This window comes from Hemitrygon akajei, unplaced genomic scaffold, assembly GCF_048418815.1.
Source record: "Hemitrygon akajei unplaced genomic scaffold, sHemAka1.3 Scf000054, whole genome shotgun sequence".
Lineage (NCBI taxonomy): Eukaryota > Metazoa > Chordata > Chondrichthyes > Myliobatiformes > Dasyatidae > Hemitrygon > Hemitrygon akajei.
The window spans coordinates 3,105,406-3,131,370 of NW_027331940.1; the positions used below are offsets into that span (position 1 = coordinate 3,105,406).

At 45.7% G+C, this 25,965-nt stretch overlaps 1 protein-coding gene across 1 annotated transcript in view; it reads left to right on the forward strand.

Annotated features, from left to right (window-relative positions):
* The window catches only part of LOC140721378 (NACHT, LRR and PYD domains-containing protein 3-like), a 55,375-nt gene that overhangs the window by 12,893 nt on the left and 16,517 nt on the right, over positions 1 to 25,965 (forward strand). Inside the window, exons 2-3 of the mRNA XM_073036222.1 lie at positions 13,282 to 13,373; positions 15,138 to 15,304. Of these exons, the coding sequence (XP_072892323.1) occupies positions 13,364 to 13,373; positions 15,138 to 15,304 (177 nt within the window). The 5' untranslated portion in view covers positions 13,282 to 13,363. The remainder of the gene's footprint in view (positions 1 to 13,281; positions 13,374 to 15,137; positions 15,305 to 25,965) is intronic.

A 25,965-nucleotide genomic window follows, 5' to 3' on the forward strand; every position in this document is an offset into this window, starting at 1 on the left:
AGGTGCCCCCCCTGCATATATTCTAATCCCTCCTGGAGGGTGATGGCATCCCGTACGGTCCTACCGCTGGCTAGTGCCATGAGGGGCAGGATTACAGACTTCAGATCGGGGCGAGCGGTAGCGACCAAGTATCCCGCTAGGGCACCGGTCACTCGTGTGTTTTCAAGGAAGTTACGGTCGCAGGCACCTTGATAGATGCCGTTGACCAGTGCCCATTCCCGGATAACCCGGGTGCCCTCACCGACCGTACCCCATTGCGGGCGCCTGTGTAGATCCCACTCCAGAAGTGTTGGACAGCGAGCTCGTACCACGGTCACTACCCGATCCCACAGGGTTGTGCCGTCACGGATTTCTGCTTGTGGAACCCGCAACGCATTGTTTATGCTCTGCCGGTCAGAGAGGCTTCCCAGGGCGCTTGCCTCCTGATGGGAGAGGCTGAGGTTGGGCCCCCCCCCTCGTCCCACAGCCAGAGTAGCCAGGCCGCGAGGTGCTCGCCTGGTCGTTGGCGGTACCGATCCGCCAACTGGGTCAGCTCCTTGGGGGAGAAGTCCCGGGTCTCCGTGGTCTCGGAGTGACTAGGGGAAGGTCCGGCCGACTCCCCCTCGTTCCCTTCCTCCCTGCGGTGAACCTGGGACAGCGTGGTGACGGGTCGGGCATGTTGGAGCTCGGGTGAGAAGGGGGAAGGGTGGTTGTGGGACCTTGGTTCCTCGGGCACCCCCTCGTCGTCACTATCCAGCCAGATGTCCCCATCCCCCAGCCATGCGTCCAGCTTGTCGCTGCACTGGACTAAGGCTCGAATCTTTAATGGGTCCGGCTGCCAGCCAGACCGATGGGCTGCCCTGGCCTGCTGAAGTTTTATCAGGCGACAGGCAAGTTCAGTTCCCCTAACTTCAAGGTTATTGGCTCGGGCCTGGGCAGCCTGTGCTGCTTCCTTCAGCGTGCAACGACGCTGACTGAGGTCTTCAATTTCCCTGTCCTTCTGACCACACAAGTGCTGCAGGTGATCAGTAATTCTAACCTGGCGTCTCAGCAGGGACGCAAACAACCAGAAGGCACCCCTTTGACTCCCCTTGGCTTTGGGGAACCCTGATTCCTTCAGGAGGGAGACCACGTGATGGCCCAGCTTCTCTCCACGGGGCTCTAACTGCTCAGACCAGTCCATTGGTTTTCCCTGGTCTGCCAGCATGCTGGCCAGACTCTCAAATCCCACCCTTTCATCAGCCCACCCGGGGATCTTATCCTGGGAGCCTGCACTGGCTTTCTTCCCCTTATTCCAGAACATTATCCCCTGTGCTTGTGTCCAGCCAAAACCTATGAGACCCTGCTCTGCAGCGCCAAATGTGGTGATGGAAAATAACTGGTTCTTTGATTCTCAACAGTAGAGGCCTGGACGCACACAGTTTTAATAATAAGGAATTTATTTACAAGGGGAAGTCGGGTCAACACAAGCAACTACAATTCACAGAAAGCGGTGTGGGGACAGGGTACAGTTACACATATAAAGAACAAAGGAAAAGCACTACAACAGCTATCCCCCCCCCCCCCTGACCATGGATAGTTGCGGCTCCCTTACTAGGACAAACGATAGACCTTCCCAAACATAAATCAATGCACTTACCTTCAATGAGGTGATCTGCAAGAGAGACCAAACCAGGCACATGTCTCACCTTTCATAGCATGGGGCTGGGCGAGATAATCCAATTAAGGTGACCAATAATTTAGGTGTGCATTGATTAGTCGGGAGGGACTAAATGTTGATTGGCATGTGGTGTGTCCTCCGACCAGCCAGGTGGCAGTGCATCTGTCATGGGGGCCGGTTTCGCTAGATAAAGTTCCTTCCGCATTTTATACGTCCATCAAATTGATGCCGTCCCTCACATGGTAAACCAACTCCCATCAAAGATGGTGCTGGTGTGAAGCAAAGTATTCAAAGTATTCAGCAAAGTATGACATTCTTGCCATAGAGGGAGTACAGAGAAGGTTCACCAGATTGATTCCTGGGATGGCAGGACTTTCATATGAAGAAAGACTGGATCGACTAGGCTTATACTCACTGGAATTTAGAAGATTGAGGGGGGATCTTATTGAAACGTATAAAATTCTAAAGGGATTGGACAGGCTAGATGCAGGAAGATTGTTTCCGATGTTGGGGAAGTCCAGAACGAGGGGTCACAGTTTAAGGATAAAGGGGAAGCATTTTAGGACCGAGATGAGGAAAATCTTCTTCACACAGAGAGTGGTGAATCTGTGGAATTCTCTGCCACAGGAAACAGTTGAGGCCGGTTCATTGGCTATATTTAAGAGGAAGTTAGATATGGTCTTTGTGGCTAAAGGGATCAGGCGGTATGGAGAGAAAGCAGATACAGGGTTCTGAGTTGGATTATCAGCCATAATCATACTGAATGGCGGTTCAGGCTCGAAGGGACGAATGGCCTACTCCTGCACCTATTTTCTATGTTTCTATCTTAGTCGCCGTACAGACGACCCTCGAATTGGTCCAAAAGTAGAAATGTCGACAGGGTGTGGAGGGTGAGTGGTGGGGGCAGCACAGGGCTGCAAATGATTGTGTCGATCCGTGGCTTCCTTCTGTGTTAAGATGAGTCCACCCTCAGGGTGGAAAAGAAACGCCATAAATTCCTTCGAGTGCTCTCACCCGATTGTAGGAATATCGATTCCTTCTTCCAGTGATCAAAATTTCCAACCGCCTCCCCCCACCCCTTATCCTATTCCACACTCTGACATTTTACTTTTTCTCACCCGCCTGTTACTTCCCCTTGGGTTCCCTCCCCCTCCCCTTTCACCTATCGCCCAGTCTCCTTTCATGTCAGATTCTTTCTTCTCCAGCACTTTTCCATCCACCCATCAGCTGTCACTTTCCAGATCGCCTCTTACCCCGCCCGCCACATTTTAATTCAGGTGCCTCCCCCGACACCCACCACTTCCTTCAGTCCTGAAGAGGGGTTTCGGCCCGAAATGTCCACTCTTTTCCATCGATGCTACCTGACCTTCTGAGTTCTTCCAGAAGGAAGTTACTTTTATAGAGGACTAAGAAAGGCATTAGAGAGTATTTATTTGGAGGGTGCAATAAAGATCGACCAGATTGATCCCTGTATCGGTGGGGTCTTCATTTGCAGAAAGATGAAACGCGGTAAACTTTTATTAAGAGAATCGAGGACTGAGTGGTGAACACATTGAAATGCACAACTTCATTACCGGTTGAACCAGGGATCCCAGTCTCTGAAAATGGGGGTGGACTGTCCGGGACTGAGATGAGGGGAAATGTCTCCACTCCGAGGGTGGGAATGTCTGTAAATCCCCACCACAGAGGGCGGTGAAGACTCAGTGATCGCCCTCACATAAAACAGCTGATGTGTGGATACCGAAGGGATCGAGGAAATGAGGATTAGGCGGAAACATGTGGCTGAGATGGGAGAGCAGTCATGGTCATGTTGATGGTTAGAGGGGCTGAATGGCTGAACTCCTTCTGCTTCTCAATTGCTGATGTGTCTGTGTTCCTGTCCAGTGAGGCCGGAGGAATGTGAATAGAAATCACTGTTTATAAACACAGAAGTAACTTAAATGACACATTTCAGATTTAGGTGTAAATTGTATGTCGGATTAGTATGAGGATCAGCCTTGTGACTGTGTGACACGACAGAGGACGAAAGCGGAAGATACCGAAGAAAAAATTAAAAATGTAGTTGCTGTAAATATGAAGTAATGTAGAAAATGCTGCAGGTGGGCCGGGCAGCGTGTGAGGGGCGAGGAGAAGAGTCACCGAGTCAGGTGGGAGTCTGGTAAACCGGACATGTGATACTGTTTCGTGCTCCAATTTTACTGCGCATTTGCAGCATCTGCGGGTTTGTTTCTCGTTTGTTTCTCATTTGTTTCCATCCACACTCGGGGATTTACTGATCCCTGACCGAGGGAACTGAGGATTCGCTTTGCTTATTCTATCCCAGAGGGGACCGACACTATCTGTCTGCCCTTTACGACATTTCTATAGGTAGCTGCTGGGAGAGGGTGAAATTATGAGAACTACCCACACTGCAGTTTATAGCGGGGGGGGGAGGGGTCGGTGGGGAGGGGTGTAAAGATGTGATGGTTCCATTATATAGTCGGTTGGTGGGACCTGTTGTGGATCACCGCCTGCAGTGTTGATTCCCTTCTGTCAGAAGTGTGTGGATAGCTGAGAGATCAAAAGAAGGTTTAACAGAAAGACATCTGCACCGTGTGAGTTGTCCTGTGAGGAAACGTCTGTGATCTTGGCCTTTTTGCAGTGATTGAGAAGAATTCGATATGACCTAAGTTTACAGGGTGGTGTATACATTGCAGTTTTTTAAAAAATAACAATGTACTTGATTATATCCGTAGTAGTCTGGTAACATCAGTGGGATATTTGATGAGAAATAAAGTATCCTGCGGCGTCTTGACAGGGACGTCAACAAAATAGTTCATGTTCTGGGAGGAAGTGAAAACAGTTGAAGACAGTGTCTCTCTCTCCCTCTCACTCTCTCTCTCTCTCTCTCTCCCCCCCCCCACCACTGTCTCTCCCCCCACTCTCTTGCCCCCACTCTCTCTCTCCGCACACTCTCCCTCTCCCCCTCTCTCCCCCCTCTCTCCCCCTCTCTCCCCCTCTATCTCCCCCCCTCTCTCCCCCTCTCTCCCCCTCTCTCCTCTCCCCCTCCTCTCTCTCCCCTCTCTCTCTCTCCCGCTCTCTCTCTGCCCTCTCTCACTCCCCCCCTCTCTCTACCCCCTGTCTCTCTCTCTCTCCGCCCTCTCTCTCTCTCCCTGCCCCCTCTGGGTCTCTAATTGGTCTATTTACGTTACTCCCGTTGGTGTGTTTCCTTCCTATCACACAGACTTTACAAATATCTGAGATGATACTCTTTACTGTGTGAAGAAAATCCCTTTAACGTTCAATTCACTGGATGTGTTTTGTCAGCTGGAGGATGCTGGTGGGAGATTTAATAAAATTCACATGCTGAATTTACTGTGACCGATCCAGTTCTGTCTGTGATCTCAGCGCCTTAATCCTGCTTCTCACATGTAATATCTCACTCACTTGTCCTTCAAAGACCATTACACTGCAGAGATTACAGAATTAATGGTAATAATCTGCTTCTGCTGAATATTGAGGAGGCCATTCCAATGAGACGGAGGTGGAGAGAGGGAGAGGACTTCCTGTAATAAATTTCACTGGGCGTTGATACAAATATCAAAGTCTGCACTCAGTCGGCACTTTATTACTCTTAAAATCTATCCCTTGACTTATGAAAGCTAACACCCCATAAGCTTTCTTAACTACCCTATTTACCTGAGAGGCAACTTTCAGGGATCTGTGGACATGTACCCCCAGATCCCTCTGCTCCTCCACACTACCAAGTATCCTGCCATTTACTTTGTACTCTGCCTTGGGGTTTGTCCTTCCAAAGTGTACCACCTCACACTTTTCCGTGTTGAACTCCATCTGCCATTTTTCAGCCCACTTCTGCATCCTATCAATATCTCTCTGCACTCTTCAACAATCCTCTACACTATCTAAAACACCATCAACCTTTGTGTCGTCTGCAAACTTGCCAATCCACCCTTCTACCCCCACATCCATGTCGTTAATAAAAATCATGGAAGTAGAGGTCCCAGAACAGATCCCTGTGGGACACCACTAGTCACAACCCTCCAATCTGAATGTACTCCCTCCACCACAACACTCTGCCTTCTGCAGGCAAGCCAATTCTGAATCCACCTGGCCAAACTTCCCTGGATCCCATGCCTTCTGAATTTCTGAATAAGCCTACCATGTGGAACCTTGTCAAATGCCTTACTAAAATCCACGTAGATCACATCCACTGCATTACCCTCAGCTATATGCCTGGTCACCTCCTCAAAGAACTCTATCAGGCTTGTTAGACACGATCTGCCCTTCACAAAGCCATGCTGACTGTCCCTGATCAGACAATGATTCTCTAAATGCCTATAGATCCTATCTCTCAGAATCTTTTCCAACAGCTTTCCCACCACAGATGTAAGGTTCACTGGTCTATAATTACCCGGAATATTCCTACTACCTTTTTTGAACAAGGGAACAACATTCCCCTCCCTCCAATAGTCCGGTACCATTCCCGTGGACAACGAGGACATAAAGATCCTAGCCAGAGGCTCAGCAATCTCTTCCCTCTCCTCGTGGAGCAGCCTGGAGAATATCCCATCAGACCCCGGGGACTTCCATCCTAATGTATTTTAACAACTCTAACACCTCTTCTCCCTTAATATCAACATGCTCCAGAACATCAACCTCACTCATATTGTCCTCACCGTCATCAAGTTCTCTCTCATTGGTGAATACCGAAGAGAAGTATTCTTTGAGGAACTCGCTCATTTCCACAGCCTCCGGGCACGTCTTCCCACATTTATCTCTAATCGGTCCTACCTTCACTTCTGTAATCCTTTTGTTCTTCACATAATTGAAGAATGCCCTGGGCTTTTCCCTTACCCTACTCGCCAAGGCCTTCTCATGCCCCCTTCTTGCTCTTCTCAGCCTCTTCTTAAGCTCCTTTCTTGCTACCCTATATTCCTCAATAGCCCCATCTGATCCTTGCTTCCTAAACCTCATGTATGCTGCCTTCTTCCACCTGACTAGATTTTCGAACTCACTTGTCACCCATGGTTCCTTCACCCTACAATTCTTTATCTTCCTCACCAGGACAAATTTATCTGTAACATCCTGCAAGAGATCCTTAAACATTGACCAGATATCCATAGTACGTTTCCCTGCAAAAACATCATCCCAATTCACACCCGCAAGTTCTAGCCTTATAGCCTCATAATTTGCCCTTCCCCAATTAAAAATTTTCCTGTCCTCTCTGATTCTATCCTTTTCCATGATAATGCTAAAGGCCAGGGAGCAGTGATCACTGTCCCCCAGATGCTCACCCACTCAGAGATCTGTGACCTGACCCGGATCGTTACCTATTACTAGATCTAGTATGGCATTCCCCTAGTCGGACTGTCAACATACTGTGACAAGGAATCCATCCTGGACACACTTAACAAACTGCCCCATCTAAATCCTTGGAACTATTCAGGTGCCAATCAATATTAGGGAAGTTAAAGTCACCCATGATAACAACCCTGTTATTTTTGCACCTTTCCAAAATCTGCCTCCCAATCTGCTCCTCGGTATCTCTGCTGCAACCAGGGGGCCTATAGAATACACCTAACAGAGTAACTGCTCCCTTCCTGTTCCTGACTTCCACCCATACTGACTCAAAAGAGGATCCGGCTACATTTCCCACCCTTTCTATACCAGTAATATTATCCCTAACCAGTAATGCCAAACCTCCTCCCCTTTCTCCCCCTCTCTATCCCTTTTAAAGCACTGAAATCCAGGAATATTGAGAATCCATTCCTGCCCTGGTGCCAGCCAAGTCTCTGTAATGGGCACTACATTATAATTCTATGTATGTATCCAAGCTCCCAGATCATCACCTTTGTTCCTGATACTTCTTGCATTGAAGTACACACACTTTAGCCCTTCTACCTTACTAACTTTACACCCTTTATTCTGCTTCTCTTTCCTCAAAGCCTCTCTATATGTTAGATCTGGCTTTACTTCATGCAGTTCTTTCACTGCTCGATCCCTCCGGGTCCCATCCCCCTTGCAAATTAGTTTAAACCCTCCCGAACCATGCTAGCAAACTTACCAGCAAGGATATTGCTCCCCCTCGAGTTCAGGTGCAACCCATCCAATCTGTACAGGTCCCACCTTCCCCAGAAGAGATCCCAATGATCCAAAAATCTAAAACCCTGCCCCCTGCACCAACTCCTCAGCCATGCATTCAACTGCCATCTCCTCCAATTCTTATCATCGCTATCACGTTGCACTGGCAGCAATCCTGAGAATGCCACCATTGAGGTCCTGTTCTTCAGCCTTCTGCCTAGTTCCCGAAACTCACACTTCAGGACCTCATCCCTCTTCCTCCCTATGTCGTTGGTACCAACATATATCACGACTTCTGGTTGCTTTCCCTCTCGTACCAGGATGTCATGCACCCGGTCAGAGACATCCCTAACCCTGGCACCCGGGAGGCAACAAACCACGTGGGTGTCCTTCTCATGTCCTCAAAATCTCCTGTCTGCTCCCCTGACTATAGTCTCCAGTGACGACAGCTCTCCTCTTCTCTGTCCCATCCTTCTGAACCACAGGGTCAGACTCAGTACCAGGGGCCCTGCCACAGTGGCTCACACCTGGTCGGTTGTCCTCGCCAACAGTATCCAGGACGGTAAACTTATTATTCAGGGGAATGGCTACAGGGGTGCTCTGCACTACCTGACTACTCACCTTCGCTTTCCCCCCTCTGACTCACCCAATGACCTGCTTCCGGCAGCCTAGGTGTGACTACTTCCCTGTAGCTCTCATCTATGACTGCCTCGTTCTCCCTTATGAGTCAAAGGTCATCCAGCTACTGCTCCAGATTCCTCACACTGTCTTCCAGATCGCCCAGCCACAAGCACTTCTGGCAGATGTGACTTTGCGGGAGAGGGGAGCTCCCCCAAGACTGCCACATCTCACAGGAGAGGCACATCACCGTCTCAGGAGCCATTGTAAAGACTAACTGGGAACAAGCTCGACCTCCGCCTCTTCTCATCGAAACCTCTGGAGTCAAAGCCTCAAAGCTCCACTCCTTCACTGGTCCACTCACTCACTGGCCACTTTCCCTGCTGCAACCTGTGCTTATTAGACTTTCTGTCGCCTTCCCGGCAGCTTGGATCAGCCTGATGGGATACACCCTAAGTTACAGAGAGAGGCAAGTGAAGAGATTGCTGGGGCCTTGACCAGGCCTTGGGGCCTGCCTAGCCACAAGCAAACTCCTGGAGAACTGGCGAGTACCTCATGTTGATCGGTCATTCAAGAAGTGATCCAGGGAATAATCCTGATGAGCATTGAAACTGCCGAGATACAGTCGGCTGTGAACCAAGTGCTGATAAATGGGACCAGTGTAGACAGTGAGTGGATGGTCAGAACAGGTATGGCCGGCCAAAGGCCTGTTTCCGTGCTGTGTGATCCTCCACTCCGGACATGCTAAATTAATGATGGTGCCACTACAAGGCATTGATTTCAAAATTCCACACCCTTCTCCAACCTGAAATAAACTAGACTGAACCCCTTTGTCACCACTGAGAGTATCTGTTTCTTTCAAGATTACATACAAATTGGTCACTTCTTCTAAACAAATGGGAATTGCTGAAGGTCTTGTGTCTTCTTCCCTTAATGTTGCTGCCTCACAGCAAAAGTAACCCTCTCACAGTGTCAGAATCAGTGATTAAATCCGGCCCCAAACACTGTGTTTTAATCCCTGCACATGTGATCACATCTCCCCTGCATCTGACATTTCAAATAGACTTTTCTGATTCGGTCTGAAGGTTATGGCACATTCAACTCGTTCTCAGAGCTGACAAACCATGTCTTCCCACAGCCAGTTCCACCTGTTGGTGTGTCCTCTTTCATCCACCTCCAGGAAAGCTGAATTTCCATAAGACCTCTTGCCAATCAGGCACCGATTTATCCATGCTAGAATCTTTCCTGCAGTACCATGGACTCGTAGCTTGTTAAGCAGCCTCAAGTATAGGCCTATGACATAGGCCTTTCAAAAATCCATGTACACAATATCAACCGATTCACCTTTGTCTGTCCTGCTTGATAATTCTTCAAAGAATTCCTAATGATTCGTCAGACAAGATATTCCCTTCAGGAAACCATACTGACTATAGCTTATTTTATCATGTGTTTCCAAGTACCCTGAGACCTCATCCTTAGTAATGGATTCCAACATCGTCCCAATCACGGAGGTCAGGCTGACTGGCCTACAGCTGTCTTTCTTCCGCCTCTCCCCCTACTTGAAGAGTGGAGTGACATTTGCAATTTTCCAGTCTTCCGGAATCTTTCCTGAATCTAGTGACTCTGAAAGGTCTTTAATGCCTCCAAAGTCTCTTCAGCCTCTACTTTCAGAACTCTGATGTGTACACCATCCAGTCCGAGTATCGTATCTACCTTCAGACCTTTCAGTTTCCCAAGACCTTTCTGTCTAGTTATGCAATTCATGACCCGACACCTGGAACTTCCACCAGACGCAAAATACTTATTCAGTTCTTCCGCTGTTTTGTTGTCCCCCATTGCTACCTCTCCAGCATCATTTTCCAGCTGGTCAATATTGACTCTCGCCTCTCTTTTACACTTGATATATCTGAAGAAGCTTTTGCAATCCTCTTTAATATTATTGTCAAGCTAACTTTCATATTCCATCTTTATCTTCTTAGTGTCTTTTTTCAGTTGCCTTCTGTTGGTTCTAAAAAGAACCCAATCCTCTAACTTCCCACTACTGTTTTCTCTGTTGTATGCTCTCTCTTTGACTCTTATGTTGGCTTTGACTGCTCTTGTTAGACACGTTTGTGTTATCTTTATTTTAGAATATTTCTTCTTCTTTGGGATGTATATAACCCGTGCTTTTTGAATTGCTTCCAGAAATTCCAGCCATTGCTGCTCTGTCGTTATCCCTGCTGAGTTCTGTACCAATCCATTCCAGCCAACACCCCTCTTATGCCTCTGTAATTCCATTTACTACACCGAAGCACTCATACATCAGACTTTAGACTCTCCTTTTCATGTCTCATGATGAATTCAATCATATTATGATCACTTTCCCCTCAGGGTTCTTTTACCTGAAGTTCTCCAATCAATTCTGGTTCATTGCACAACACCCAGTCCAGAAAAGCTGATCCCCCGACTGGGCTTAATCCATGAACTGCTCTAAAAAGCCATCATGTCGGCATTCTAGAAATTTCCCTTTCTGGGATCCAGCACCAACTACTTTTCTAATCTACCTGCATATGGAAATCTTCCATGGCTATTGTAACATTGTTGCCTTGGCATGCATTTTCTATCTCCCTTTGTAATTTGTAGACCACATTGTTACTACTGTTTGGGGGCCTGTATTTAACTCCCATCCTGGTCTTTTTACACTTGCAGTTTCTTAGATCTATCCACAATGTTTCAACACCTTCTAACTCTATGTCACCTCTTTCTGATGATATAATTTCCTTTTTGTACCAACAGAACAATGCCTTCCTGCCTGTCCTTAGGCATTCAGCTCCCAGCTACTGTATATCATTCAGCCATGATTCAGTGATGCCTACAACATCATACTAGCCAATCTGCAACTGTGTTGCAAGTTCATCCACCTTATTCCCTATGCTGCGCACATTCAGATACAACACTTTCACACCTGTATTCACTCTTTTCGATTTTTTTCACCTTTTACATTGAAACTCATCCTGTTAACTGCAATTATGCCCTATCTACAGCTCTTCCTCACTTCATATTGCCACTGTTTGTAAACCAGCTACTCAGCTTGAGCACTATTATCCGCTATTCCTACGATACTTCTTGCATTGTAATTTACTCTAGTTACACCTTGCTTAATCTTTTGAATTTTAATTGCGTCTGTCTTCCCGACATCTCTCTCCACAGCCTTTCCACTAACTGTTCTGGCACTCGGGTTCCCATTCCCCTGCAACTCCAGTTTAAACTCATACGAAGCAGAATTAACAGACCTTCCCACTAGGATATTATTCCCCTTCCCATTCAGGTGCAAATCATCTCTTCTGTATAGGTCCCACCTTCCCTGGAAGAGAGCTCAATGATCCAGAAATCTTATGCCAACCCTCGTACATGAACTCCTTTTCACATATTAAACTGCATAGACTTCCTGTTTCTGGCCTCACTAGCACATGCCACGGGTTGCAAGCCTGAGATCACAGCCCTGGAGTTATTGCCCTTTAACTTAGCACCTAGCTTCTCAGTTCAAACGATTGCTTATCACCATTGCAAAGGAAACCCCATCACAGTCCCTCTCCCTGTCTGACCTGGGCAGCTCCGGGTGACCTCCGGGCTCACTCTCTTCCTGAAGCCTGTGAGATCATTAAAAAAACAGCAACCAAAGCAATCTATGAAACAGCTCCCGCACTGGTGACCATGCTTTCCCAGTTAAAGCACACTCTTCTTATCCACTACCCTATTCCCTTTCCCTTTGCAAACTTCAGAGTAGCCATCAGGTCTGAATCCACAGTAGGGACCTTTATATCTCACAAAAGGCTCTACAAACAAGTGTCCTCCTCTGATGCGGAGGTCACTGACATCCCAGTTGTCCCCAGATTCTGGGGTTCTGCAGCAAACAAAATGTTGAAAAGCAGATTAGACAGTAACTATTATGAAGATAGAATTGTTGCTTCCTGAAAGGACACATATACTGTGAGATCCAATCGACCATATCCTCTTTAGTTTAAACCGTAATTTGCCCTGGGATCCATCTTCCCCGGGTGATCGAACTACCAATCATCCCACTTTCTCCCAACAGCCCACCACCACCCCGACCTTCTACGGACCCACAGACTTCCCACACTCACCCCACACCCACCCCACACCCACACGCCCACTCATTAACTCTACCTACTCACAGACAGATCCGATTTACCTGAAACCCCTCCCAGCTTGGGGAACCGCAAGTAACCCACAACCTGTGCTCGGGCGCAAAGCTAAATCTGTTCTGCCACATAGTAAGAAAGATATCAAGACTGAAGAGCGTGCAGAAGAGGTTTACCAGGATGTTTCCTGGAGTTCAATGCGGTAACACGGGGTGGTGAAGAGTTGTTTATTACGTCGTCCTTTAATAGTCAGGGTACTGAGTGCAGGAGTTAGGTCATTATTTTATTTATTTTTTATTGATATACAGCAAGCCGCGCTGCCCATTAGGTCCATCAATTTGATCCTAGTCTTGTCACAGGACAATTTACAATGACGAATTAACCAGCCCACTGGTACGTCTTCTGACTGTGGAAGGCGGGGGTGGAGAACAGCCGGATCATCTGGAGGAAACCCATGCGATCACGGTGAGAACCTACAAACTTTTACAGGCTGTGGTGGGAATTGCAACCGGGTCGTTCCAACTGTAAATAGTTGTGTTAACCACTATGGTGCCATTGTATAAGTCGTTGGTGAGACAGTGTTTGCAGTGTATAGTTCTAGCTGCTATATGTTTGAAAAGGCTTGGTTAAAGTGGAAAGAGTGCAGAGATTTGTGAGTGTGTTGTCAGGGCCAGAAATCCTCTGTTCTGGGGAGAAGATGGTCACTCCATGGAATGTAGGAGACTGAGCAGTGACTTTACAAAAGCTTTTTAAATTATGAAGGGCAAGTAACAGACTCACTGTTTTATTTGTGTAATTCAGCCCATCGCCAGCAGGAGGTGCTGTCTTCCACCCGGACGGCAGACAAGCAAACGACAATCAACCAGCGACAGTCACAGTCAGAATGGACACAGGTATGTTCACTGGGCTCTTTCTCATTAAAACTCTGTCATCATGCTACACGTGTAGTTAAATCATCTGTAGTTCAGTGGGATAAACTTGGGCGATAAAGGGCAGAGTGAAACTACCTTCAAACAGGGCATTGATCTAACTGGTAAAGCAACCTTGAGCACTGGAACAATTCACCAGCTCCAGCGCAGGGACCTAACAAGGGGAATGTTCGAATCACTCCGCTGACCATGCAAATCTTCACCTGAGTGAAAGGAGAAGGAGCTCTTGAATAAGGTGGGCGTGGGTGAAACTCAGACAGGAATACAACAGCGTCCAGGGAACAGACAGAATTTCTGTCAGTATTTGGTATGTCCTGATCTGGGAAATCCCTCCAACAGCCAGTGAGAGAAACAGAGTTGTTTTCTCTTTTGGAAGGGCAGTGGTGAATTCTCCCCAGATTTCCGGGTTGTTGCTCAATGGAGGTGAGGGGCGTTCCCAGTGTCTGTTTTCTGTGGCCGATTTAAGGAATGCTACATTGTGGGAGAACGGGCTGGGTGCGGGAGACAGTGAACAGGAGAAATTTTACACTGGAAATCTGAGTGGGCTACCGAGACAATGAATGTCCTTGGTGAATAACAGTAAAGCAAAACAAGAGGGTAAGTAGAGATGGCAATGCACACAATGGTGGAGGAGCTCAGCAGGTCAGGCAGCACCTGTAGAGGGAAATGAACAATCGACGTTGCGGGTTGAGGAATATTAAGCAGAGACTTTGTACATTGATTTCAGTGTTGTTTTGGTCACATAAAATAGAGTCAGGATTGAAGGAGCATTCTTCTGAATGAAGGTCTGTGACCAGTAGTCTTCAGAAGGATCACTGTCTCATTATGCATTGTGTGCGATGTAAATAACTTAATGAATCACATAGGTGGACTGATTCGATGATTACAGACTGTGGTTGTGTAAATTTGGGAATGTTGTCAAAATGTTCAGCATCCAATTAGAAATATGAACAGAGAGTCACCAAGTACAGTTAATTCGGGCAAATGTGAGGAGCTGCACCTTGGGAGGTCAAGTTCAGGAGCTATGGGTGCAGTGAATGCTGGGAGCTTTAGGAAGGCTGATCTACAGACGGGTCTTGTGATGGATATGCATAGATCCCTGAAAATGACAACACTGTGATGGATGTGCTAACGACAAGTTGATGTGTGAGAATGTAATTTTTAAAGTTGTGCTGTAACTGGATGAACTTTGGGTAAGAGACAATTTCAGTATTGTGCAAAGAACTGGTAACCACATCACAAGAATGATGTGGAGGCACTGGAGAGGGTGCAGACAGGTTTCAACACGATTACAGAATATATTTGGTTACCCAGATTACAGAATATTGGCTTCCGGGAGAGGTTGGTCAAGCTTGGATTACTCTTTCTGGAGCGTCAGAGACGCTCAGAGAATTCATACATTTATGAGAGGCAGAGCGAAGTACGATAGTCTGTGACTCAGTGCAGATATGAAGCACTGGAGTGAATAGGTTTAAGGTTAGAGGGAAAAGTTTAGAGGGGATTTAGGATTCATATTTTCCACAGAGAGTGATCGGTGTCTGGAATGAGCTGCCGAGGGAGGGACTGGAAACAGATACTCAGCAGCATCTGAGAGGCATTTGAACTCATGAGTAGGCCGGGAATGGAGGGATATTCAGCATGTTGCTGAAGATGGGAATGGTTTAAATTAGCATCGTGTCCGCATAGACATAGTACATCTACTATTATATGTTCTGTGTCTGACTACAGATCTGAACTCCGCCATCTCCGCCTTCCTGTCAAATTGTGATGATCACCAACTGTTCCTGCTGATGAGATTCAACATGGAGCGACTGGAGCTGGCGATTCAGGAGGGTGTGGAGGGAGTCGGCTTCATGTTAACACATGGTCATCAGTTCACTGGGCAAGAATATCAGGTTAGTGGAAGGAACATAGATTGACTGTAGATTCTACTGAATCAATCACAGACCGACAGAACCAATGTAACGGCACCTCTGGTGTATGAAAATCCTGTAATGCTTGTGGTCAACATGAAGAAAAGTGCTTTCATTTGCAGAAACCTTGAACTTTTATTAACCAATACAAGTCTCTATCCAGATTTCTGAACACATTTACTTTCAGACAGGTTAAGACACAGACAATAATTGATAGGTGAATTTAGTGATATGACACTTGACGGACATTGCAAGTGGACAGGGAACCACTTTACACCAGTCAGTCTGACATCACATCATTGTCCGAATGCTCGACCTTAATGGCCATCATCAGACTCTCTTGATTACCCCCCGGGTTTCTCACAAATCAAATATAAATTGACTTACATCGCAGCTCATTCCTCGAGTCTACCTTCAACCCCATCATCAATTGAACAGGCAGTACTGAATATTTTCTCTCTTTTCAACTACTGACCCTCTTGCATTTGATCAAGTATCCCAACATGCCTCATGGTTCAGTTTCTTGTGTTTCTTGTGACTGTTCCATTTAGAGTTTGTAATTACCAAAGCATATACTGTTAACACTGGGAACTACAAAATAATATAATTGAAAATTGTCCAAGCATCTGCAGCTAACATGGAATTACATAGTGATGTAGCAGAGTTTTAACACTTTACTTGAGATGAAAGATACAGAGACTCTCTGGACTCAGTTCGCAGCGAGAACCTTTATTGTCGTGATGATCACGGAGAGCCGACCCTCACGGTGGAGCGGCAGACTCTAACCAGACGTGTATGCGAGCTGACCTTTTATACAGAGAGATAGATAGTTTGTCATACAGAGAGGTGATTATATCTTATGCTATGTCTAGTCTGCGGTTTTAACTGGAACAAGCTGCGCTTAGCCTTGAAGCGGGAACTCAGGCTGCGGTTGAGAACTAATCTAAATATGTTGCAGTTCTCATAAGAACATTGCTCTGCAGAAGTGAGGTGTTAACAGACTTGACAGCAAGTCAAGTGCTGCAAAGGGCTTCTGGCAGACATCAAAGAGGAGCGGCAAAATGCAGTATTTTCACCACCACACATAGAAAAGCCTTTCTAATTGTCCTCGTCTTACTGGGACACATTCACCTATTGCTCACCAGACTGAATTTTAGTGAAGAGCCTCACATTATCCCTAACCCTAACATTCCACATGAGACAGCTGACAATTTTAATCCAAACTTCCTTCTCTGCATTACTACCATTTGACTTTGGTCTCTCTGACAAGCACAAAAGTCCTGCAATTGCTGTCTGCTCCTCACTGCCAGTTCTCAGCTGCAGGCTGACACTGGATCCCTCAGGGAGCCTGGCAGTTAATTGTGAACCTGCTGCGGTTCACCAGCAATTACCCTAGGGAAAATCAACAGTGACCCTGCCATAGTTTGACCTAGACATAGTCATCAAACTCTACAGTACAGCAACAGGCTATTCAGCCCATCAGCTCCACACTGACCTATTACATGCCTAGTCGCATTGATCTGCACACAGACTAGAGACATCCATACCCGTCTCATTCATGAAATTATCCGAATTGTTTTTAAATGGTCAAATCGAATGCACTTATATCACTTCCAATGGCAATTCATTCCAATGGCAATTCACTAGCCTCTGAGTGAAGAAGTTCTCCCTCAAATTTTCTTTCATCTTTCATCCTTAATCCATGACCTCTAATTCTAGGAATTTACCCTCCCTAATCTGCCTCAAGACAGCAAACACCTCCTCCTCCGTAATCTGTATAGGAGTCCATGACCTCACTGCCGTTTTGCCTCATTCTAAAGACTCTGTACATCTCTCAAGTAAATGTAAATGCAAACAATCCATTTAAAATATCCCACACCTTTTTCAGCTTTATGCATAAAGACCCACTCTGAACTTCAAGAGGACCAATTTAGTACATTGGTATATTTTTTGTTTTAAATATATTTCTGTCTTTCTTTTTAAATCTTTTTTATTGATTTTCAAACAAAACAAAGTAACATTAGAAATACCGAGCTTGGCAATACAAAGTTAATAGAGCAGTATATACATGTATAAACTATTGATAACACAAATGTACCAAACCTCCCAAACTCATCCTGTATTTACATAGTAGAAAGAAAACCCCCAAATTGAAAAATAATAATAAAAAAACTATCTTGCAAACTAAACTAAAAAAAAATCTGGACTATTACATTATAATGAATATAAACAGCAGTGTCAATAACTCTGCCCCTCTATCCAAATATTTAAAGATAATAAAAGAGGTTCGGGAAAGGTTGATTTAGCTCATAAGAAAGTGTTGAATAAATGGACTCCAGGTTTCTTCAAATTTAAGTGAAGGGTCAAAAATAACACTTCTGATTTTCTCTAAATTTTAACAAGATATGGTTCGGGAGAGCCATTGGAATGTAGTTGGAGGATTAATCTCTTTCCTGTTCAATCGAATGGATCTTCTAGCCATTAATGTAACAAATGCAATCATCTAACGAGCTGATGGGAATAAATAGCTATTATCCACCATTGGCAAGACAAAAATTGCAGTAATAGAGTGGGGATGTAAATTAATACTCAAAACTGTTGCGATAATACCAAAACTATCTTTCCAATATATCTCCAATAGAGGACAAGACCAGAACATGTGATTCAAAGAAGCTACTTCAGAATGGCATTTATCACAGATAGGATTAATGTGGGAGTTAAAACGAGCAAGTTTGTCCTCAGACATATAGGCACTATGCACCACCTTAAATTGTATCAACACGTATTTAGCACATATAAAGGAAGAATTAACTAAATGTAAAATTTTCTCCCATTTCTCTGTAAGTAAGGGAAGCTGAAGTTCTGTTTTCCATTCATTCTTAATTTTATCTGATATACCTGGCTGTATTTTCATGATCATACCATAAATGGTTGCTATTAAACCCTACTCATAATGGTTTAAACATTTTTTTTGTTCCGTGATATCAGTTGGGTATGAGTTCAGAAAAATCTGTAACATATTATTGAAAAATATTTCTAATTTGTAAGTATCTAAAAAATTGGATCTGGGTAAATGATATTTATTAGACAACTGTTCAAAAGACATGGAACAGTTACCCTTGAATAAGTCACGAAAACATATTATACCCTTCGTTTTCCATATCAAAAAGGCTTGGTCCATACAGAGGGTTTGAAAAAGAAGTTAGATATAATAGGGTTAGATAAAATAAACTTATTCAAACCGAAAAATTTATGAAATTGAAACCATATTCGTAATGTATATTTAATTATTGGATTAACCATTTGTTTATCCAATTTAGAAAGAATAAAGGGAAGCCAGGTCCCTAAAATCGAAACCAATGAGAAACCTTGTACAGATTTACATTCGTTTGTCTATTTTCGTCTCTGTATTGCCACCAAGTACTGTGTCCAAAATATTAAATATCTAATATTAATTGCCAAATAGTAAAATCTTAAATTTGGCAATGCCAAACCACCTTCCTTTTTAGACTTATGCGAATATTTTTTGCTTAATTTAGGATTTTTATTCTGCCATATATATGAAGTAATTTTAGAGTCAACAATGTCAAAAAGGATTTAGAAATAAATATTGGTAACGCTTGAAATAAGTATAAAAATTTAGGTAAAATAATCATCCTAACAGCATTGATTCGACCAATCAATGATAGAGACAATGGGGACGATTTAGTAAACAATTATTTAACCTGATCAATTAAAGTTAAAACATTCACCTTAAATAAGAATCTTAAATAACTTTCTTAGTAATTTGAACACCCAAATAAGTAAAGTTGTCTCTGACCAATTTAAATAGTAAATGTTTGTAATTTGGAACTTGCATATTTAACGGGAATAGTTCACTCTTATTAAGATTCAGTTTATAACCATAAAAGCGACTAAACTGAGCAAGCAAACATAAAACTGCAGGAATGGATCTCTCTGGATTGTAAATATATCAATCAACAATCAATCAACAAATCATCTACGTATGATGATAGCTTAAATGTCTCTTTTCCACGGGTAATACCAGAAAGGTTAGGTGAATCACGAATTGCAATAGCTAAAGTTTCCAAAGCAATGTCAAATAGTAAAGGACTAAGAGGGCAGCCTTGCCTAATAACATGAAACAATTGAAAAAAGAGAGATATTTAATTATTGATTAAAGCCAAAGGAATATGATATATTAATGTAACCCCTGGGTCGCCTCAGGCATCGCTCAAACTCATTCTAGTCTAGGGGGAGTGGCCTTCGGCCCCGCCAAACTGGGTAATCAGCTGGTGTGGATGCTGTGTGATGTCCCCGCCTCGCCGAAAAAACAGACAGTACACCTTATGCGATTAAATGAGTACAATTTATAAAGAATACTATAACTAGCGATTACTAACGATACAGTATACATGAATAAGAGAAAAAAAAAGAAAAGGCGCCAAACTTATCAAAGTCCAAACCACTTCGTGCACAACCGTTGGAGCTCAATTACTGAAGTCTTCTGGCCACCATTCGATCCCCTCCGACTTCCTCGACCCGCCTCCTGGGACCCCCACGGTGGTCGACCAGACGCTCCACACTCCTCTGTCTCCGTCTCCTCTCATCACCGAAACCTTGGGCCAGGGACCCCCCGCTCGGGGTCCGTTCTGTCGCCCAGCTTCCAGCATCCCGTCCTCTCTCTCTCACTCCATCGCGCCGACTCCCCAAAATCCCCGCCAACAATCAGTTTACAGCCCCAAACAAGCTTCCAGCACTTATCATAACAAAGACGCTAGCATTCCTACTATTAACACAGGCGCCAGCATTCCTACTTTTAACAAAACAAAGACGCCATTTTGATTACATACACAGTAACAAAGAAAAAGAAACCCACCGTTACACTCTCCCCCCACCAAATAAAAGTCATGTCCTCATGACTATTAGATCACTCGTCACCTTTCCTGCCAACACACCGTAACCCAAGCACAAGCAGTGACATCTCCTCCCCACACAGTAAACCTCACGCCCTGTTCCTTAGGCGCTATATAGGCCAACTATCTGGGCGTTCCCTAACCCTTCTGAGACCTCCGTACCCCCCTCACCTAAACCCTTAGGCTAGGACACAGCTGGGGATACCTTGGGTCCACTACCAACTCCTCTTTCAACCTCTCACTCATGCTCCACACTGCACACAGCTAACCCTCCCCACTACACCTGACTCAGTGGAAGAAGGGCCAAAGGTCTCTTCCTCAATCGAGGGAAAGTCAGCAAAAGGCAGCATGTACCACACATCCAGCACATCAGCCTTTGAATCCGTATTCTTCCTCATTTCTTTAATCAGTAGCTGCTGTTTGATCTTCTCCAAACGGAAACACGTGGCCTGCACTGCTCCTGCAGTCTCTTCAGCCTCCTGCAATTGAGATTATCATCTTCTCTGGCCCCTGGCTCAGCAGTTCTGACTCACACATCCCGGCCATCTCAATCTGGAATGCAGTTACTCCAACAGCTTCTTCCACCCCGACCTGAAAAGCAGCAGTTAAAGATTGGTCAGCCTCCAGTTCAGTATTCACTGCACTTCCCTCCAGCTTTTTTTTTCTCCTCATGACTTCTTCCAGATCAACCTTCAGGTTTTGCACCTCATTTGAACTGTCGATGGTCATCTTCAGGTTCCCTTCAAGCTACCGCTTCCCCTTTCCGAGATTTGTCCGCAATTTCTTCACCTCCGCAAACTCCCTTCTCCAGGCTCTCAGTTTGCTGTGGCCCTCAGTCAGACAACTTTCTTCATTCTCTCCAACTTGTAAGTCTTTCAAATGGTTCCAGATCACTCTCTCCCGTCTCTCAGTCTTCATTTCAAACTTGATTCCGTAGAAACAGACACTCACCAGCTGCGACCTTCACCAGCCCTGGCACATGTCCAGAAAACACTTTAACTCTGTAGTTCTCAGCCGCTCCTGCAAGGACCTCACTTATATTCTCCTGAGGCAAATCCAAATACCAAGAGATCATCCACATACGTCAAAATTCCAAACGCCTCCACACCCCCATGGTCTTCCACATGCCCTGCAGGAAGGTTGCAAGGGCTCCGGAGATACCCTGTGGTATCTTATCGGACCGGAAGACTCCTAGGGAACTTATAACCGCCGTCTTCTCCTTGTCGGCCTCACTCATCGGGATCTGGCAACATCCACTCCTCAGATCCAGCACCTTAAACCTCTTCGCACCACTCAGATAGGCCATCGCCTCTACGGCCCAATATAATCCACACACACGCTGCCTACGTCTGCCACGCTGTAGGGGCCAGTCGCCGCAACCTCTGCCTCACCGAGGTGTCTTCAGCAGTCAACTCCCCTCCCTGGTTGGTATTTCGCAGCATCCACTAAGAGGGTCTCACCCTCAGATACTCCTCCAGGCCATACCACCACCGGCTCTTGTTTGAATTTGGTATCGGCCCAATGCTGCTACACACGTCCGCACAAGCAGCTCGAAACTCTGGGTGCATCGATAATGCCTCCAAACAGCTCGCACCCGCCTCCTCCGGGAGGCCCCCAAGCGCACCAACAGGATATTGGTTCTCTCCATAACCGAAACGCTGCCCGTCTCAACAGTGTCCGGACACATCAGCATTAACGATTCACGAACCTCAGTCACATCCACATTTGCCTCTAAGAACTCCATTTTCACTGACCAACAACCGCCGTCTTTATAATCACCGGCACTGGTATCCCAAATCTCCAGTGCCCTCAATGTCGTCAAGGGTAAAGGCTTCCAAAAACGGTTATAAAACAAACTGTACAGCAACTTAACCGGTGCCCCGGTGCCGAGGATGGCTTTAACTTGACTTCCATCCATCCGTAACAACACCTGAGTACGTGGTCCCTCTAAGCCTTCAGGAATAAGGTCTGTTCCCTGCGGGAGTTCCTTGGTACATTGCTGGGAACGTGCTCCCCCAGAGACCCCAAGCCGTTCCCCCACTGGGCCTCCTCTAAGTTTCCCGACACCTCTCGGATCAACGGAACAACTGATCCCCTTGACAGATCCCCCTGTCTCCGCAAGCAATTTATCTGCCCTCCTAACCAAAAGGGATACCCTAAAAACTTCCCACCAATCTCCTGCCACGGATATGATAAGCCCCCCAGCTGCGGCATTTGACTTCCAGTCGAACCACACGCATTTTCCCACACTTTCCCAGAACTGGCAGCTGTCACTTCGAGATAATTGCGCCCGATAGTTCTAACAACGCTACCAGCCCGCCTACTCAAACTTTCAACCAATCCCTGTCGCTTTCCCTCAGCCAAGCACTGCCACTCACCCAACAACTGAGAGGTCTGCTCCGCCCACGTCTCCGCCCCTTTAGGGCTGGACATTATTCCAACAAACGGGCGGAGCCCACCATAGCTGAAACATCCCAACCTGTCACTCCTCACTCTCCAAACAGTACGGACAACCCATGGTACCACCACCATTTCGTCAGCGCTAGTCGGAACTCGAACAACGACCTCTGGGCTACCAACAGCAGCCACACCACCCAACACACATGCAGAGATAACCGGCAATCGCACACCCACAAAGGCACACCAGCTCTTCGCCGCAGACACAATTCAAAGAGGGCGATCACACAGCTTCCACAGAAATCAATCCCGGACGAGCATCCCACAATGTAACCCCTGGGTCGCCTCAGGCATCGCTCAAACTCGTTCTAGTCTAGGGGGAGCAGACTTCAGCCCCGCCAAACTGGGTAATCAGCTGGTGTGGATGCTGTGTGATGTCCCTGCCTCGCCCAAAAAACAGACAGTACACCTTATGCGATTAAATGAGTACAATTTATAAAGATTACTATAACTAGCGATTACTAACGATACAGTATATATGAATAAGAGAAAAAAAAGAAAAGGCGCCAAACTTATCAAAGTCCAAACCACTTTGTGCACAACCGTTGGAGCTCAATTACTGAAGTCTTCTGGCCACCATTCGATCCCCTCCGACTTCCTCGACCCGCCTCCTGGGACCCCCACGGTGGTCGACCAGACGCTCCACACTCCTCTGTCTCCGTCTCCTCTCATCACCGAAACCTTGGGCCAGGGACCCCCCGCTCGGGGTCCGTTCTGTCGCCCAGCTTCCAGCATCCCGTCCTCTCTCTCTCACTCCATCGCGCCGACTCCCCAAAATCCCCGCCAACAATCAGTTTACAGTCCCAAACAAGCTTCCAGCACTTATCATAACAAAGACGCTAGCATTCCTACTATTAACACAGGCGCCAGCATTCCTACTTTTAACAAAACAAAGACGCCATTTTGATTACATACACAGTAACAAAGAAAAGGAAACCCCCCCGTTACATTAATTTAATCCATGATATAAATTTTGGACTAAAATTAAAATTGTCAAGCGTACTAAATAAATATGGGCATTCAACTCTATCAAACGTTTTCTCAGCATCCAGAGAGATAATACATTCTGGAGCTCTAGGTTAGGGAGTGTAAGCTATATTGATTAATTTCCTGATGCTAAAGAATGAATAACGATTTTTAATAAAACCAGTCTGGTCCTCAGAGATAATTTGACGAAATGGTTCTCTAATCTAGTGGCCAAAACTTTGGAAAAAATCTTAGAATCCACATTCAGCAAAGATATAGGCCTATCTGATGAGTTATAATTATATTTGATGAAGGGTTTGGGGTTCTCTTTTTTCCTTGTCTGCTAGAGCAAACCCAGTCCGTACTTTGGCCCTCCTGATTTCCTCCTTTAGTAACCCTTGCACTTCTTGTACTCATCAAGTATATCATTTGATCCTTCAAGCCTATACTTGCGATGCGCTCAGGGCCTTGATATCTCAAAAAAAAACAAAGTTCCCGAAACAAAGGTACCCTTGCCTTTTATTCTATCAGGAACATTCAAACTCTTTACTTGTGTCATTTATGCATGCAAACTCTGTACTTTCAAAATATCAGCTTTGGAGGCCTCACACTTACCAAGCAAATCTGTACCAGAAAACAACCAGTCCCAGTCCGCTTTCGTCAGATCCTTTCTGGTACCATTAAAATTGGCCTTTCCCCAATTTAGAATCTTAACCCGAGGACCAGACCTACCCTGTTCCATAATGATCTTTAAACTAATGGTATTATGATCATCAGATCCAAAGTGTTCCTTTGCACACACCTTTGTCACTTGCCCATCTGGTTCCCTAATAGGAATTCCAGAATACACTCTCTCCAGTTGTGACCAGAATATATTGATTACAGAAACTTCCCTGGACACATTTGGCCTACACTATCCCATCTAGCCCTTTAACTCAGTGTTCCAGTCAATAAAAGGAAAGGTAATTGTCTATCATCAGAATCTTGTGTTTTTTGTTTCTGTGATCTCCCTGCACATTTGTTCCTCTAAATCCCATTGACTATTAGGTGCTCTATAATATAATCCCAATAACGTGGTCATCCCTTTCTTATTCCGTAGTTGCACTCATGTGTTCTCATTGGACCAGCTATCCAGTTTGTCCTGTCTGAGCAATGCAGGGACATTTTCTCTGACTGGTTATGCCACCTCTCCATCTGTAATCCCTCCAGCTCTATTGAATCGCGTCTAACGCAACGGAACCCTGGAATGCTGAGCTGCCAGTCCTGCACCTCCTCCAACCAAATCACATCAACGGTTACAATGCTATAATTCAATGTGCTGATACACGCACTAGGCTGGTTTGTCTTTCCTACAGTACTCATTGCAATGAAATAATATGCATTTTGGAAAAAAGAAGTTTCACGATACTTATCCTTTAGTTTCCAGACTTTGTATGTCGGCTTAACAACATCTTTCCTACACAACCACTCCACTATCCACTTTGGTTCCTCATCCCCCTGCAACTCAAGTTTAACACCTCCCCCTCCCTATGCAGCGCTAACAAACCTTACTGCAAGGGTATCCATCCCCCTCAAATTCGGGTGCAAAACGATCACGTGTGTCCAAGCCCCAACTTCCTTGGAGGAGAGCCCAAGCATCCAAACATCTGAAGCCCTCGGTCATTCACCATCTCATCAGCCACACGTTAAACTGTATTATTGTCCTATTTCAGGCCTCACTAGCACGTGGTAGGGGAAGCAATCCTGAGAACACAACCCTGGAGATCCTGCACTTCAGTTTAGCATCTAACTCCATGAACTCACTTTGCAGGACCTCATCACACTTCCTACTCTTGTCATTGGTGCCAGCGTGGACCACGACCGTCGGCTGCTCACATTCCCCTTAAGAAAGTTTCAGATTTGGTGCGAGATATCGCTCGCCGTGGCAACATACCATCCAGAAATATCGTTCTCGTCAAAATATCCTCTCTTTGTTCTTCTAACCGTTGAATTCTCCTGTTAATGCAGTTCTCTCTTCTCAACCCTCCTGAGTCGCAAAATGAAACTCAGTGCCAGAGACCTAATCACCGTGGCTTTCCTCTGCTAGGTCATACCCCACAACTGTTATAAAAGAGTCACCTAGAGTTGCTGTCTATCCCCTTCCTATCGACCTCCTCCGACCCACCACCCCCCACTGATGGTGTCCCAGTTCCCTGTTTACTGCGCCTTGGGTATAGCTCCCTCCCTGTACATCCTGTCAGTCAACCTCTCAGCCTCCCGAGTGATCCCAGGTTCATCCAGCTCCAGCTCCCATTCCTCAGCACA